The 12,451-nt window shown below is 42.6% G+C and overlaps 1 protein-coding gene across 1 annotated transcript in view; it reads right to left on the bottom strand.

The window, feature by feature from the left end:
* Nucleotides 1-11,492: 11,492 nt before the first annotated feature.
* The window catches only part of LOC130265957 (putative olfactory receptor 1F12P), a 4,079-nt gene continuing 3,120 nt past the window's right edge, over nt 11,493-12,451 (bottom strand). Inside the window, exon 4 of the mRNA XM_056515299.1 lies at nt 11,493-11,510. Within this exon, the coding sequence (XP_056371274.1) occupies nt 11,493-11,510 (18 nt within the window). The remainder of the gene's footprint in view (nt 11,511-12,451) is intronic.

Genomic DNA, 12,451 nt, shown 5'->3' with positions numbered 1-12,451 from the left:
CCCCTTTTTTGTTTTTCTAAAATTGCTCCTGAAAAGGTGTCAACTGAAACATTAATATTTTTCAGTTTTCCAAAAGGTGAGTATTTTGTCACATCTGTCTGCCACAATTGAAGACTTTGCAGTCCCCTATGGTTGACTGCTCCCGTAAAAACTAGTGGCTGTACCATTTGACAATCCGGATAGGACTGAATAATTTCTTTTGCTTGACTTTTTGAAATGCGAAAAGATTCAATCAATGCTTGTGTATTTTGATGAAAAACCGCATGGCTTAATTTTGCTTGCTCAAAGATATCTGGCAAGGTTTGCAAAACAGACATGGTCAATTTGTCTGCTTGCACGTTTCCTTCTACTAAAATTTCTGGGAGTGATGAGTGTGCTCTAATATGTGTAATAAAATGTTTATGTGTCCAGTTTTCCAGCAACGTTTTCATACATAATAAATATGAATATAGAATGTCATTGCTTGTTTTCTTTAAAAGTGACTCTTCCAGTCTTTTGATTACATTGGCCATATATGCTGAATCTGTGATTAAATTGAGAGGTTGCTGGAAAAATTCAAAAACTCTGACCATTGCTGCCAATTCCACAATTTGTGGTGAACCTTGCACTATTTTCACATCTGACTCCCATTTTCCTGTAATTGAATTCTGCCATGTAATTACTGATTTGTGGGTTTTTCCTGAACCATCAGTGAATACTGTGATCCCATCCAATGGTTCCTCACTCATTTTTAATTTTTCTTTGAGACTTAATTTTGCCTTTAACAACCTGTGACTCGGGTAATGAATTGTACAAATACCTGTATAATCTAACAATACAATTGCCAAATTCCGTAATTTTTGGTGTGCTCAATCAAAATATTGCTTTTTCAAGGGTAAATATATCATAAAAAAAATCTCTGCCTGTCATTGTCATCAGCCTTGTTCTTCCCTTTATTATGATCGGAGCTACCATTTCTAAATCTGTAAAAATTGTTTTAGGGGATCTGTAAGATAGAAAAATCCACTCTATAATTAAAAGTGGGTCTTTTAAAACTCGTCCCATTGAAAAATCAAACCATATAATTATGTCCCTTCTTGCAATTGTTCTTTGACTAAATTCTTCAAAGCAGTCAATATCTTCTTTTCCAAGGCCCGCTGATCCATCCAAAGAGGTTTATCAGTTTTCCAAGTCAGCTGTCTGGAAAGGAGTTTCTGATTCAATCTGTGAGCTTGCCCCTTCGCTTTCAGGGCTGGCATCTGCCCAGGTCTGGGTTTGACATGGCCCCATATATCTCACTGGCACTCATCTCTGTCCTCTCTCTGTGGAGAGCAGAATCCTTTCTCCAAGTAAATAATTTGAAAAACCTTTCAATTTTCTTTGTCTCTAGATTTTTAATCAAAACCGGAGAATTTTCCTTCAACTATTACCTAACAAAAATTGACAATACCACAGTACTATTAAAAAAAACAAACCCAAAGTTTACAATCTTCTGCAGGTAAAACACAATACAATAATCAACAATGCTTTAAACAACAGACATACATTTGCAAGATTAGATAATCATCAATCTTTAAAAAACTGTGTCATCATCTCAGGGTCTGCAAACAGCTGACAAACCTTGATTCAATGAGGAATTAGATGGTCATCTCCGGAAAATGAACACCAAATTCACTTCAAAGTCAGCTTCAGCTGCTATATTAAAAAGGTCAAATTGCCAATTCAAACGACTGGAATATTATTTTGATGCGGAAAACACCTGGGTTTACACAATTTCTCTTTCAGTTAGAATCAAGGCTTGGCCAGAGCCTAAACTCTAATTGGAAGAGAACTCCCTGACATCTTCTTAGTAAAGAAAAAAAAAAAACCCACAACTCTTAACAACAAAGATACAATTAAACATTTCAAGGTGAGAAAGAAATCAAATTCCTCTAGCAACTCGTTTTCTCTAAAATTCTTCTTTAGGGTAAGATGCTTTGAACATGGCAAGCTGCTGCAATGCTTCTGTGATAGCAACTCAGGAAAAACCATAATACTAGAAATTCATTCTGAGAATGAAGCTCAAATAATTTTCTGGAATTCTGAAAAACACTCAAAACTATAAGACAGCTCAGGGCCAGGTCACAAAAGACCTGCCAAAATAAAAGAGAGAATTAATAAAAGGAAAACAAAGAAACATTAAGTTCACAACTTAACTGATTATCTTTACACATTTGATTCAAGGACACGTCTGGAGGCTTTCCAAAACTTACTTGAAGTGTTGAAAGACTTAAGATTAAACAATGAAACAGAAATCAAAATCGTTCTGTGATCCAGAGTTCATACAATCTTATTACAGTGTTTTTTAAAATTAAATACAGAAACTAAATTTGAACCTTAAAAATAAACTGATAGATAAATACTGCTTTTCCAATATATATAAAGAAAATTTTGATTCAAATTAAATTTTACAATTCAAATAATGATCCTAAAAGTGGTCTTAATTTGCATTCACACAGCATTTCATTGACAATTTGAAAAATGTAAATTAGAAATCCATTGCAATTTGGTTTGAAGAAAAAACTAAAATACTAATAATAAATCTGCAAAGCATAAATCTGCAAGTTTCTTCCTTATAAGAATTCAAAATCTATTAATTTATATTGACAGTATTGCAATACTTAGAAACTGGTTTGTTTAAAAAAATTAACTATAGGAAAATTAGAACTCAATATTGACTTTTGGATAAATGTCCAGTCATATCTGAACAATAACAAATCACTAAATATATGTATTATCTATTCAAATCAAATACAAAATACCTTATACCTTCACCACTCTAAGAATTTTAGCATCTTTTTGACAACAATGCAAAAACAAACACCTTTACTTTAACATACAAGTACTGAAAATATAACTGAGTCTCTTACAATGTTCCCTTGCTCTGTTTGTCCTCCGGAAAGCAGATAAAGATTTCTTGGCGTGTCTCCACCCCCCCCCTCCCGTCTGCAGCACTTGACTCGTGCAGGCACAGGGGAGAGCAGCGCGGGTGCTGACGGAGCCTCTGGGAGCGGGGCAGCGACGCTCCCCCTCCCTGGGTGAGCCCCGGGCCTCACGCTGCTGTGCCTGGGTTTTCTCTGGATCGGCACCATGCGGAGAGCTGCCCTGCAAATTGTTTAAAAGTTGTTAAATTTTTCTCCTTTGACTTTACAAAGCATGAATTTCTCCCCTTCTGAATCTGTCTTTCCCTGAAAAGGGCAGTCCTCTCCCTGTGTCTGGGTTCCGTGTCCCTATCGCGGACACTTCCGGGTTTTGTGTCGCCCGCGCGCTTCCTGCCGTGCTCGGGCCGCCGCCGCCCGGGCCCGGGGCTGCCGCCGCAGATTGCCGCCCCCCGGACATCGCTGCGACTGGACGCACCAAGCCCCCGCTTTTTCCCGCTATCTCCGCGGTCCCGGCCCCCTCCCCACTGTCCCCCACGGCCCGGGGAGTCGCCTGTAGCGCCCTCCCGCCTTCTAGGCTCAGGGTTTCTGAAGGGGTGAAGAAGCAAAAACCTAAGTTCTCTAACTCGCTTGGAAATATTTCTAACTTAATTTTTCCCGACCTTAGATAAGATATTGTGGATTTTGGATAAAGCACCGTGGGAAGTTCAGGGAAGATGGGTGATTCTGGAGATACTAACATTTCAGGGGATACATTTTGACCTTCCTCAGGCCCTTTAATTATGTTAATTGCACCTCGCTGATAGCAAGAGTGGGCCTGTGTAAGAGTCCATCTAAAAGCCTCTCATTTGTTCTGCCCAACGACCCTCGCCTGAGGCCTAAAGAACTGCAGTTTAAAGGCGCTGGCCAGGGAAGAGAAGAATGCCAAGTGACTGTTCTCAGGTGGTGCCCATCCCAACCAGGGCCGGTCTGCTCCCACAGGTGTGAGAACAATGGACTGGTCACGGTGTGCTGCTCCTGCGCAGACTACTTGCTGCAGGACTGATCACAAGGACTGTTGGTGTGCCTGGAGCTTGCCATGGTGCACTGCTCCTACGCAGGCCACTTGCGCACCATCCTGTTTCCACCTGCTTCTTTGAGCAACGATCTCCACATACAATAGTCCATAAATCTTCCCCCCTTTTGGCCAGTCGCCCAACGCCTTGGAAAAATAAAACATACCTTCAAACTGAAGACCCCTGAGATCTCCCCGGACGTCAACGGACCTCGGCTGGTTCCACAAAGATCGTCTGCCCATCTTGGTAGCTATAATCCCAACCCCTTTTCTCTCTCTCTGTCTCTCTTTCTCTCTGTCCCTCTATCGCATTTTGTTGGCACTAAATAAAAGTGCATCTTTTGCAAAAGTAAATTGGTTTTCTCCCCTGTTGTGTCTTTTGCGCTTTGAGATCCCTAAAAGAACCTATCAGGACTCCACATGTGGTGTGGACCCTGACATTTTAATTGGCGTAGTCGTCAGGATTCCCTGATACTGGAGGAGTTGGGGGTTTTCTGTGCACTTTGTACCAGGGGAAGACCTGTGCCATTTCAGCCACACCCAGCCTGTCAGTACCGCAAGGACTGAATAGTTGGAAAGCAAGGGAGGTGGTATTGGGTTCTTCCCGCAATCTGCACACAGACCCAGGTGGAGAATCAACTCCATTTCAGTTATCAGAGAATTTTTTGTAAAAGATCTCAACTGTGCAAAAGATGGGACTTGTGTTTTTGTAGTGTGTGTGTTGTTGAGCTGCTTATTGTAGTTAAGGAGAGAACCGCCCAGGCAGTTTTTGATCCCCTAACCCAGGCAGGGAAGAAAGAGGATTGTCCTCAGCTAAAGGCTGGGTGTTTCTTGTTTTGGACCCCTAACCCAGGTAGGGAAGAAAGGGGATTTCCCTCAGCTAAAGGCTGGGTGTTTGTTGTTTTGGACCCCTAACCCAGGCAGGGAAGAAAGGGGATTGTCCTCAGCTAAAGGCTGGGTGTTTGTTGTTTTCTTGTTGACTACTTGGGATTGCGAAGAGACAAGCTGTTTTGTAACTAAGGTAGTACCTCCCAAGTAGTGTGGTCTCTTCACCCGCTCCAGGGACGAGAAGGGAAACACAGTTTTAGCTGTGCTTTTTGTGTAATTTTAAGTGTGCCTCCCTGAGAGTGGTTTTAGTCCCTTCGTAAAAATGTCTGAAGAAGATAAAAATGCTTTTTATGCTTTGCTAGCTAAGTACAAAGCCAGACCCTCCCAAGGGGGAGAAGATTGGGCATACAGTAACTGGTTTAATTTAGAAAATGTGATTGATAGGATACATTCTTTGCAACATGAAACAAAATTCGAACTGGGCAAAAATAAGACCATTCTCTGCTCAGTTTTGGGGGCCTGTCTTACGGCAACTATAGAAACTTGCTTTACGCGAAGAAGTGAAGAAAGAGCAATTACTGACTCCCTACAAAATTTAGTGGAAATTTTGCAAAAACAACTAGATGAAGAAAGGAATGACAATCATGCTTTAAGAGATGAGATTCATTCTTTAAAAGATGAGATTCATTCTTTAAGAGCTGCCCTAAGACAAGAACACACCAACACTTTAAAACACACTGATTTGCCAAAAGAAACAGAAGAGAAAGAAGCTCATCAAATATATCCTCAAAAAGAACTGACTGATGAAAAATAGTGGGGAATATTGCTGCCCTAGCTTGAGACCTTTGGTTAAAACAGAATACAGTTTTATCAATGATGAGAATTTTGACCCACAAATAACCACTACAAAAATCCTGTACACTGCTACTAAATTATCAGAAGAAGCAACTAGTGGGTACTGGGGACATGGGACTTTCTTAACAACAGAAGTCAAACGTAACTTATGGTCCCCAACTCAGCGTGCAATTTATTGGGCAGCAGGGCTTAACCCTTTGGAAAGGGGAGACCTTGTAGCTTTAGTTGGTACTCCCGACCTACTCCTAGGAAACATTCAAAAAGCTGCTTGCTTGCAAATTATACATGAAATAAAACTCACTGCTGGCTATAAATCACCTATGCAATTACCTGTAAATGTAAAACAATACCCTCCTCCTTCTGGTGCCAAAGAAGGGATCAAACCAGTTATACAGGACTTGCAAAACTCCCCTGTATGGCCAAACCAAAAACCCAAACCTGACAATAGGGCTGTTTATCAATATATTGGTGATACCCTTTTGGGAAGAAATGAAATAGAAGTAGTGGGGGATACCCAACAAAAAATAATCTCCCATTTGGAAAGCCCTAACTTGCAAATTGCCTCAGAGAAAATGCAAACACCTTCTCAGGAAGTGAAGTTTTTGAAGACAGCCACTACTGGGACTGCCCCCCCTGACAGGGTGGCCCAGAAATTCTCAGTAACAGAAAGAACTGTAAAAAATCTGGTTATAACAGAAACTGAGAGCTTGGGTAGCAGCTATGACAAACCTGTCTTGGTAATTAAAATAGCCTCTGCCCTCTCCCCCAAACAATCTCTGTTCACTAATTCTTTGTTCACTAATGTTGTTTCTGCTGAACAAATTATTGCTGGGGGACGGGGTGGCTCTTGGGTTGAGTTGCTGATGGTTATTTGGAATGTTTTCCAGCTTGAAGCGCGGAGTGCCTCCTTTGTCTGCAACTACACTGACTCTTATGCTGTGTTTAAAGGAGGTACAGAGAGGCTCCCTTTTTTGCAGCAAATTATTGGAAAGTTAACAGAATTCCAGTCTGCATTACATGCTGAATAGTTCCATCATTTTAACCTCCTGCCTCTTTGTGGCAGATTCTGTTGTGTTTACTTTTCACAGAATAATACCACGGAACGTGAAGATTAATTGCTGAATCCCTCATCAAACGTGTATACAGTTATGGCACAGGACCTTACAGCTGTGTTATATTTTGTGAAGATTCAAAATCAAAATTGAACTGTTGTACAATTTTCCTATGAAATTATGTGTGGTAAAAACAATATAAAATACTGAGGGAAACTTGATGTTGATGTTATAACACCTACTACCCAACCACCAGTTATACTGAGCCTGAAAATCTTTAAAATTGGATCTTAGGTAATTTGGTAAACTAGCCAAAAACAAATATTGTTTAAATCAGCATGGTCTTTTAAACAAGTCAAATTGCCAATGCAAGACCAGGAGGATCCTTTCAAGAAACAAACAAGAGACATAACTGGTGTTGTGGGAACAAGATTTTTTGAATAGTATTGATTTAGAAGTATTAATGAATAAATTGGCTAACATTTCTTTAGCTCTCTGCTGTATCCAGGTTCAATTGTGGATGCAGTCAGTTGCTGCCTTAATTATATGAGAAGTGGAGGAAACCACTTTTCCTACTGAAATTCGGAGAATAATTTGGAATAATGTTCATGATTTCGAAAAGGAATTCCAATCCTGGTGAAACTACTACCCTAGCATAAGCACAGCCACAGCCTTTGCACTGACCATATGTAATGTTTCATTACATTCAATATTCCCTCTCATTGCGTTAAGGCTGAATCATGACGGAGCTATTCTCTATCCTTCTGAGCATAGAGAATTGGCCTGTCAAATCGGTGAAAAGTAACAAACTATTAATTTGGAAACTTACATTGTCTGGAAACAACAAGGGTTTATCTGTAAAAGTAATGCAATCAGAGCTCAAGATATTTGCTTAGACATAGATCAGAATGTCTGTAACTTTGAAAGTTATCCAAAGGAGATTCCTGAAATGCTATTGGGGTGTATGAGCAATGGGTGTGCATGCTTAAGAACTGCTTGTGATTTAGTGTTTGTAGAAAATGTAGCAATGGATTTTAAAAAAAATCATTCAAATTTTTGTGTTTGTATGGTTGGTATTATTCGTTTTAGTAATGTTAAGTTTTTTGTTTGAAAATTATTTTAGAAAAACAATTGCTTTAATCAATTTTGTTAAACATGTTATAATCAAAATTGATTTACTTTAATTTTAATTGTTTAAAGTTATTTTATTGATTGATTTGCTTTAATATTGTTTGAATAATTGTTTGAAAGTTATTTTATTGATTTGTATTAATTTTGATTGTTCGAAAGATTTCAACTAATATGATTGTGATTTGTTTGAAAAATTGTTTTTCAATTGTTGTGAAAATTGTTTTTCAATCAATTTGTTGTGATTATTTTGATTTATTATCTTTGTGTCGATTTCTTTCCTTGTCCTTTCCTCTTTCCCTCTCTCTCTATGATCCCTGATTTTTCTGTCCCTGTTTTCCAGGATATGCTACCAATGACGGGTCCCGAAGATGCTACAACGTCACAACATCACGCTGCTGGAGTTCCTCAGCGATGCTCGTTGGTCACGGGGTGGTGTAAGAGTCCATCTAAAAGCCTCTCATTTGTTCTGCTCAACGACCCTCGCCTGAGGCCTAAGAACTGCAGTTTAAGGCGCTGGCCAGGGAAGAGAAGTGACTGTTCTCAGGTGGTGCCCATCCCAACCAGGGCCGGTCTGCTCCCACAGGTGTGAGAACAATGGACTGGTCACGGTGTGCTGCTCCTGCGCAGACTACTTGCTGCAGGACTGATCACAAGGATTGTTGGTGTGCCTGGAGCTTGCCATGGTGCACTGCTCCTACGCAGGCTGTGGGCCTGGAGCTTGCCATGGTGCACTGCTCCTACGCAGGCCACTTGCGCACCATCCTGTTTCCACCTGCTTCTTTGAGCAACGATCTCCACATACAATAGTCCATAAATCTTCCCCCCTTTTGGCCAGTCGCCCGACGCCTTGGAAAAGACTATAAAACATACCTTCAAACTGAAGACCCCTGAGATCTCCCCGGACGGCAACGGACCTCGGCTGGTTCCACGAGGATCGTCTGCCCATCTTGGTAGCTATAATCCCAACCCCTTTTCTCTCTCTCTCTCTCTGTCTCTCTCTCTCTATCTGTCCCTCGCTCTCTCTCTGTCCCTCTATCGCATTTTGTTGGCACTAAATAAAAGTGCATCTTTTGCAAAAGTAAACTGGTTTTGTCCCCTGTTGTGTCTTTTGCGCTTTGAGATCCCTAAAAGAACCTATCAGGACTCCGCATGTGGTGTGGACCCTGACAGCCTGCTGCTGGCAGGGCCTTTGCTGAACCACCTGCTGCTGGCAAGGCGGCCATAAACTTCCCTCCTCCAGTTGATGGCTAGGTGAGAATCCTTCCCCAGTCTCTGAGGGTCTTTTGATTGCTTTCTGCCGAGGAGAGACTGGATAAAGCTACACTTTCGGCAGACAAACTTCTAACATTATCCTAGCTGCAGTTAGAAGATCCCTTGCGGGAGACTCCTGGATTCTTTGTATCAGGGTGGACACGAGGAACAAGACTCAGACGCTCTTTAAATGCTAAAAGCTACAGTTGCAGTTTATTATAAGGGAGTCTGCTAGGAGCTGCCCGGCACAGCCACGTGCAGATTAAAGAGATAAAAGGGGGAGAGAAAGAGAGAAGAAGGAGGGTAGAGAGAGAGAGTAAAGAAGAGGGGAAGAGAAGAGGTAAAGAAAAGAGAAAAGAGAGGAAGAAGAGAAGAGTAATGGGATAAAAGGGTATTGGGGTAAAGGGAGAGGGAGAGGAGAGGAGGAGTGGGAGAAGAAGAGCAAGGAGTAAAGATAGGAAGAGAAAGGAGAAGAGAAGAGAAGAGAAGAGAAGAGAAGAGAAGAGAAGAGAAGAGAAGAGAAGAGAAGAGAAGAGAAGAGAAGAGAAGAGAAGAGAAGAGAAGAGAAGAGAAGAGAAGAGAAGAGAAGAGAAGAGAAGAGAAGAGGAGTGACTTCCCGTTTGTAACACAATAAATCCACTTCCATCATGAATATTCTAATCCCTAAGAACCAATCTAATACAAAATACTAATCCTATAGCATTTACATACAGCCTATAGGAAATGTTACATTAGCATAGCATGTGACATTCTAAACTCTAAGATCTAATCTTTGGGTGCGGGTCAGTCTTTTGTGTCTTTTGGCCTTGCCCTCTGGCCAAAAGCATTGTTTAATTAAGAGTGGATTAGCTTCGGTGAGCCATCCTATTGTGTTTATGGTAATTCAGTAACTAGGGCTTTCCTGTTTTACCTTCCCCAACAATTCCCAGAATCTGAGCATTCATATTTGCAAGATTCCTCAGTTTCATCTTCTCCAACATCTCCCCCGTTTTGTTCAACAATTAATACATTGGATATTGCTTTGATTAGTATTTGCAGGGTACAAATATTAAAACTAAAATTAATACTACTAGAATACACAAACTTATTTTAGAGTTAAACAGAGTTTCTTTAGCCAAGAGGCAAAGCCTTAACTTTGAACAAACTGTTTAGCTAGGTAGTAACTTTTTATAATTTGGTCAGCTAAATTTTTTAAATTCTACAAAATGTTTTTATAAATTTATGCAGCAAATTTGTGAAAATTTTTATATGTGTTAAATAGACAGATGATATCATAGCTTGCGGATTTGGCTAAAGCAACTCAGGCATTTATCTTAGGTTGATTTACAGATAAGGTTTCACTATAAAAACTAAAACAAAGGAAGAAAATTTGCATGCATTTGCGAAAACGATAAAATTCAAATTTTTTCTTGAGGTGTTTTTGAGTTTTTAACCAAAACCGGGGGGTGCAATGCCGTTAATTCCCCCTCTGTTTTGCATAATATGTGTGCCAGGTTGCGATAACAGGGCTGAACTGGATAAGTCCGGCGGTGGATCTGGCTGTGGTGCGGTAGGCATATAGAGTACTGGACAGCGGGCTGCTGAAGGGACGCTTTGGGACATAGGAGAGACGGGGACAGCGCAGATGCAGGAGGCGCTGGCGAGGTCTGCGCATGGACGGTGTTTGTGTTCAGTGTTATGTGGACAGGCATGGCATCTGTGACTGTGGCAGGCTGCTTGCTGACGGCTCTGGTGGGGTGCTGTGGATTAGGAGGGGCTGGGAAGGACTGAGTAGCACTGGTGGGCACGGGCTGCGGAGTTGCATTCAATGGGACTAAAACGGGAGGCAAGATTGGGGCTGCAACGGGCGGCAGCAGTTGAACTGGGGCAGGATGCTGCATCAGGGCTTCCACCGGCGGACTTGTCTGCATGGTGGCGGCCGGCGGTGCCATGTGGGTTGCAGGCGGCGGAGCCGTGTGCGACGGGACCAGGGCAGGAGGCGGAGGCGGGGCGCAGGCGGGGAGGTGCATAGGGAACGTAGTTTGCACTGCTGACACAGAAGAGCAGCTGAACGGCGGCGCGGCTGCGGCCGTATGTCAGACGGAGGGTTGGGTGGGCGGCGGCTTGTCGGTGAACGCTGCCGACTGGGGGTGGGGCACTGCCGAGCACCGGGAGTTCAGGGGGTGAGCTGCGATGGTCGCCGGGCAGAAGTGAGGCAGAACCCAGTGGCTTGAGGCGGCACAGGAGGTGGGGGAGCTCCAGGCTGAGCGTCCCCCACCGCCTGCCCGAGGACTGGGCTGGCCGGAGCCTGCAGCGCTGGCGTGGGACTGACAGGCACGTCTCGGAACTCTGGGACCTCGGTCGGCGCCGACGTTGTGCTCCGCGCATCCGTGGAGCTGCGTGCAGGCAGCGGTGCATCGGCGCGGGCCAGCTCCGACGGCGGGCTCACTCCGCACCAGGCGGCTCCCGGGTTGGGAACGGGGAGTGTTATAAATGAGTGCAATGGGCCATATAAGATCAAATAACAATTTAAAGATTTATTGGTTACAGAAAGCAAAAGCAAATTCAGCGCGCTGGACAGCAGGGGAGTCTCCACTCCACCACCTGCTGCGCCCACCCCCCCTTAGTCTGTTCCTTTTAAGCTGTTAGGTTTTTGGGTGACATGCTCCTCCTTTAGTAATTCTGCGCATGCTCCTCCAGTTGCTAGGGGGTCTTTTTCTGCCTTCTGGTGGTCGGGGGATGAGGGCGAGTAGTCTTCCTCAGCCACTGACTCCTTTCTTGGCACTTAAAACAATATGTAATTATGCAAGCAAAGCAAAACACATTCTGGCTTTTTACTTTAAGGCCTATCAAGCAGAGCAAAGCTATTAACAAGTTCTAGCGATATCTTTTTCAAGGTCTGTCTGTCAGAGGATCAAAGCAGAACAACCCCCATTCTGACCTCACAAATCTTGGTGATATTCCTCCAAGGTCTAAAGTCTGTCAGGCGAACAAAAGGCCTCTTATTTATTACAAGTCCCCCCTTTTTCTATATTATTACTTTTGTTCGCTAAATCTTTGTAATTCCCTCTTACTTAACTCCAGGTAATCTTTTTCCTCTTCCCCATTTAAGGCTTCATATTTTGCTTGTATTAACATGAGGTGAGCGGCTTCTAACCTGCTTTTTACAATGCTAATTATTTTGTTGAAAATACAGGGGCCGAAAGCAGGCCCTAAAATTATTAAAATCACTGGTGCAGCTATGCTTGACAAGAGGGTCGTTAGCCAGGGTGAATATTTAAACCAAGACTCATACCAATTTTGCTGGGCCTCCCTTTCTCTCTTACGCTGCTCCAGTTGTTTTCGGAGCTCAGCCATGGTGTCAGTTACTATCCCAGTGTGGTCTGCATAGGTGCAACACTCCT

This window comes from Oenanthe melanoleuca, unplaced genomic scaffold (genome assembly GCF_029582105.1).
Source record: "Oenanthe melanoleuca isolate GR-GAL-2019-014 unplaced genomic scaffold, OMel1.0 S001, whole genome shotgun sequence".
In the NCBI taxonomy this organism is placed as follows: Eukaryota; Metazoa; Chordata; class Aves; order Passeriformes; family Muscicapidae; genus Oenanthe; species Oenanthe melanoleuca.
Note: the sequence above shows the minus strand (reverse complement) of the source record. Positions and strands in the feature narration are given on the sequence as shown.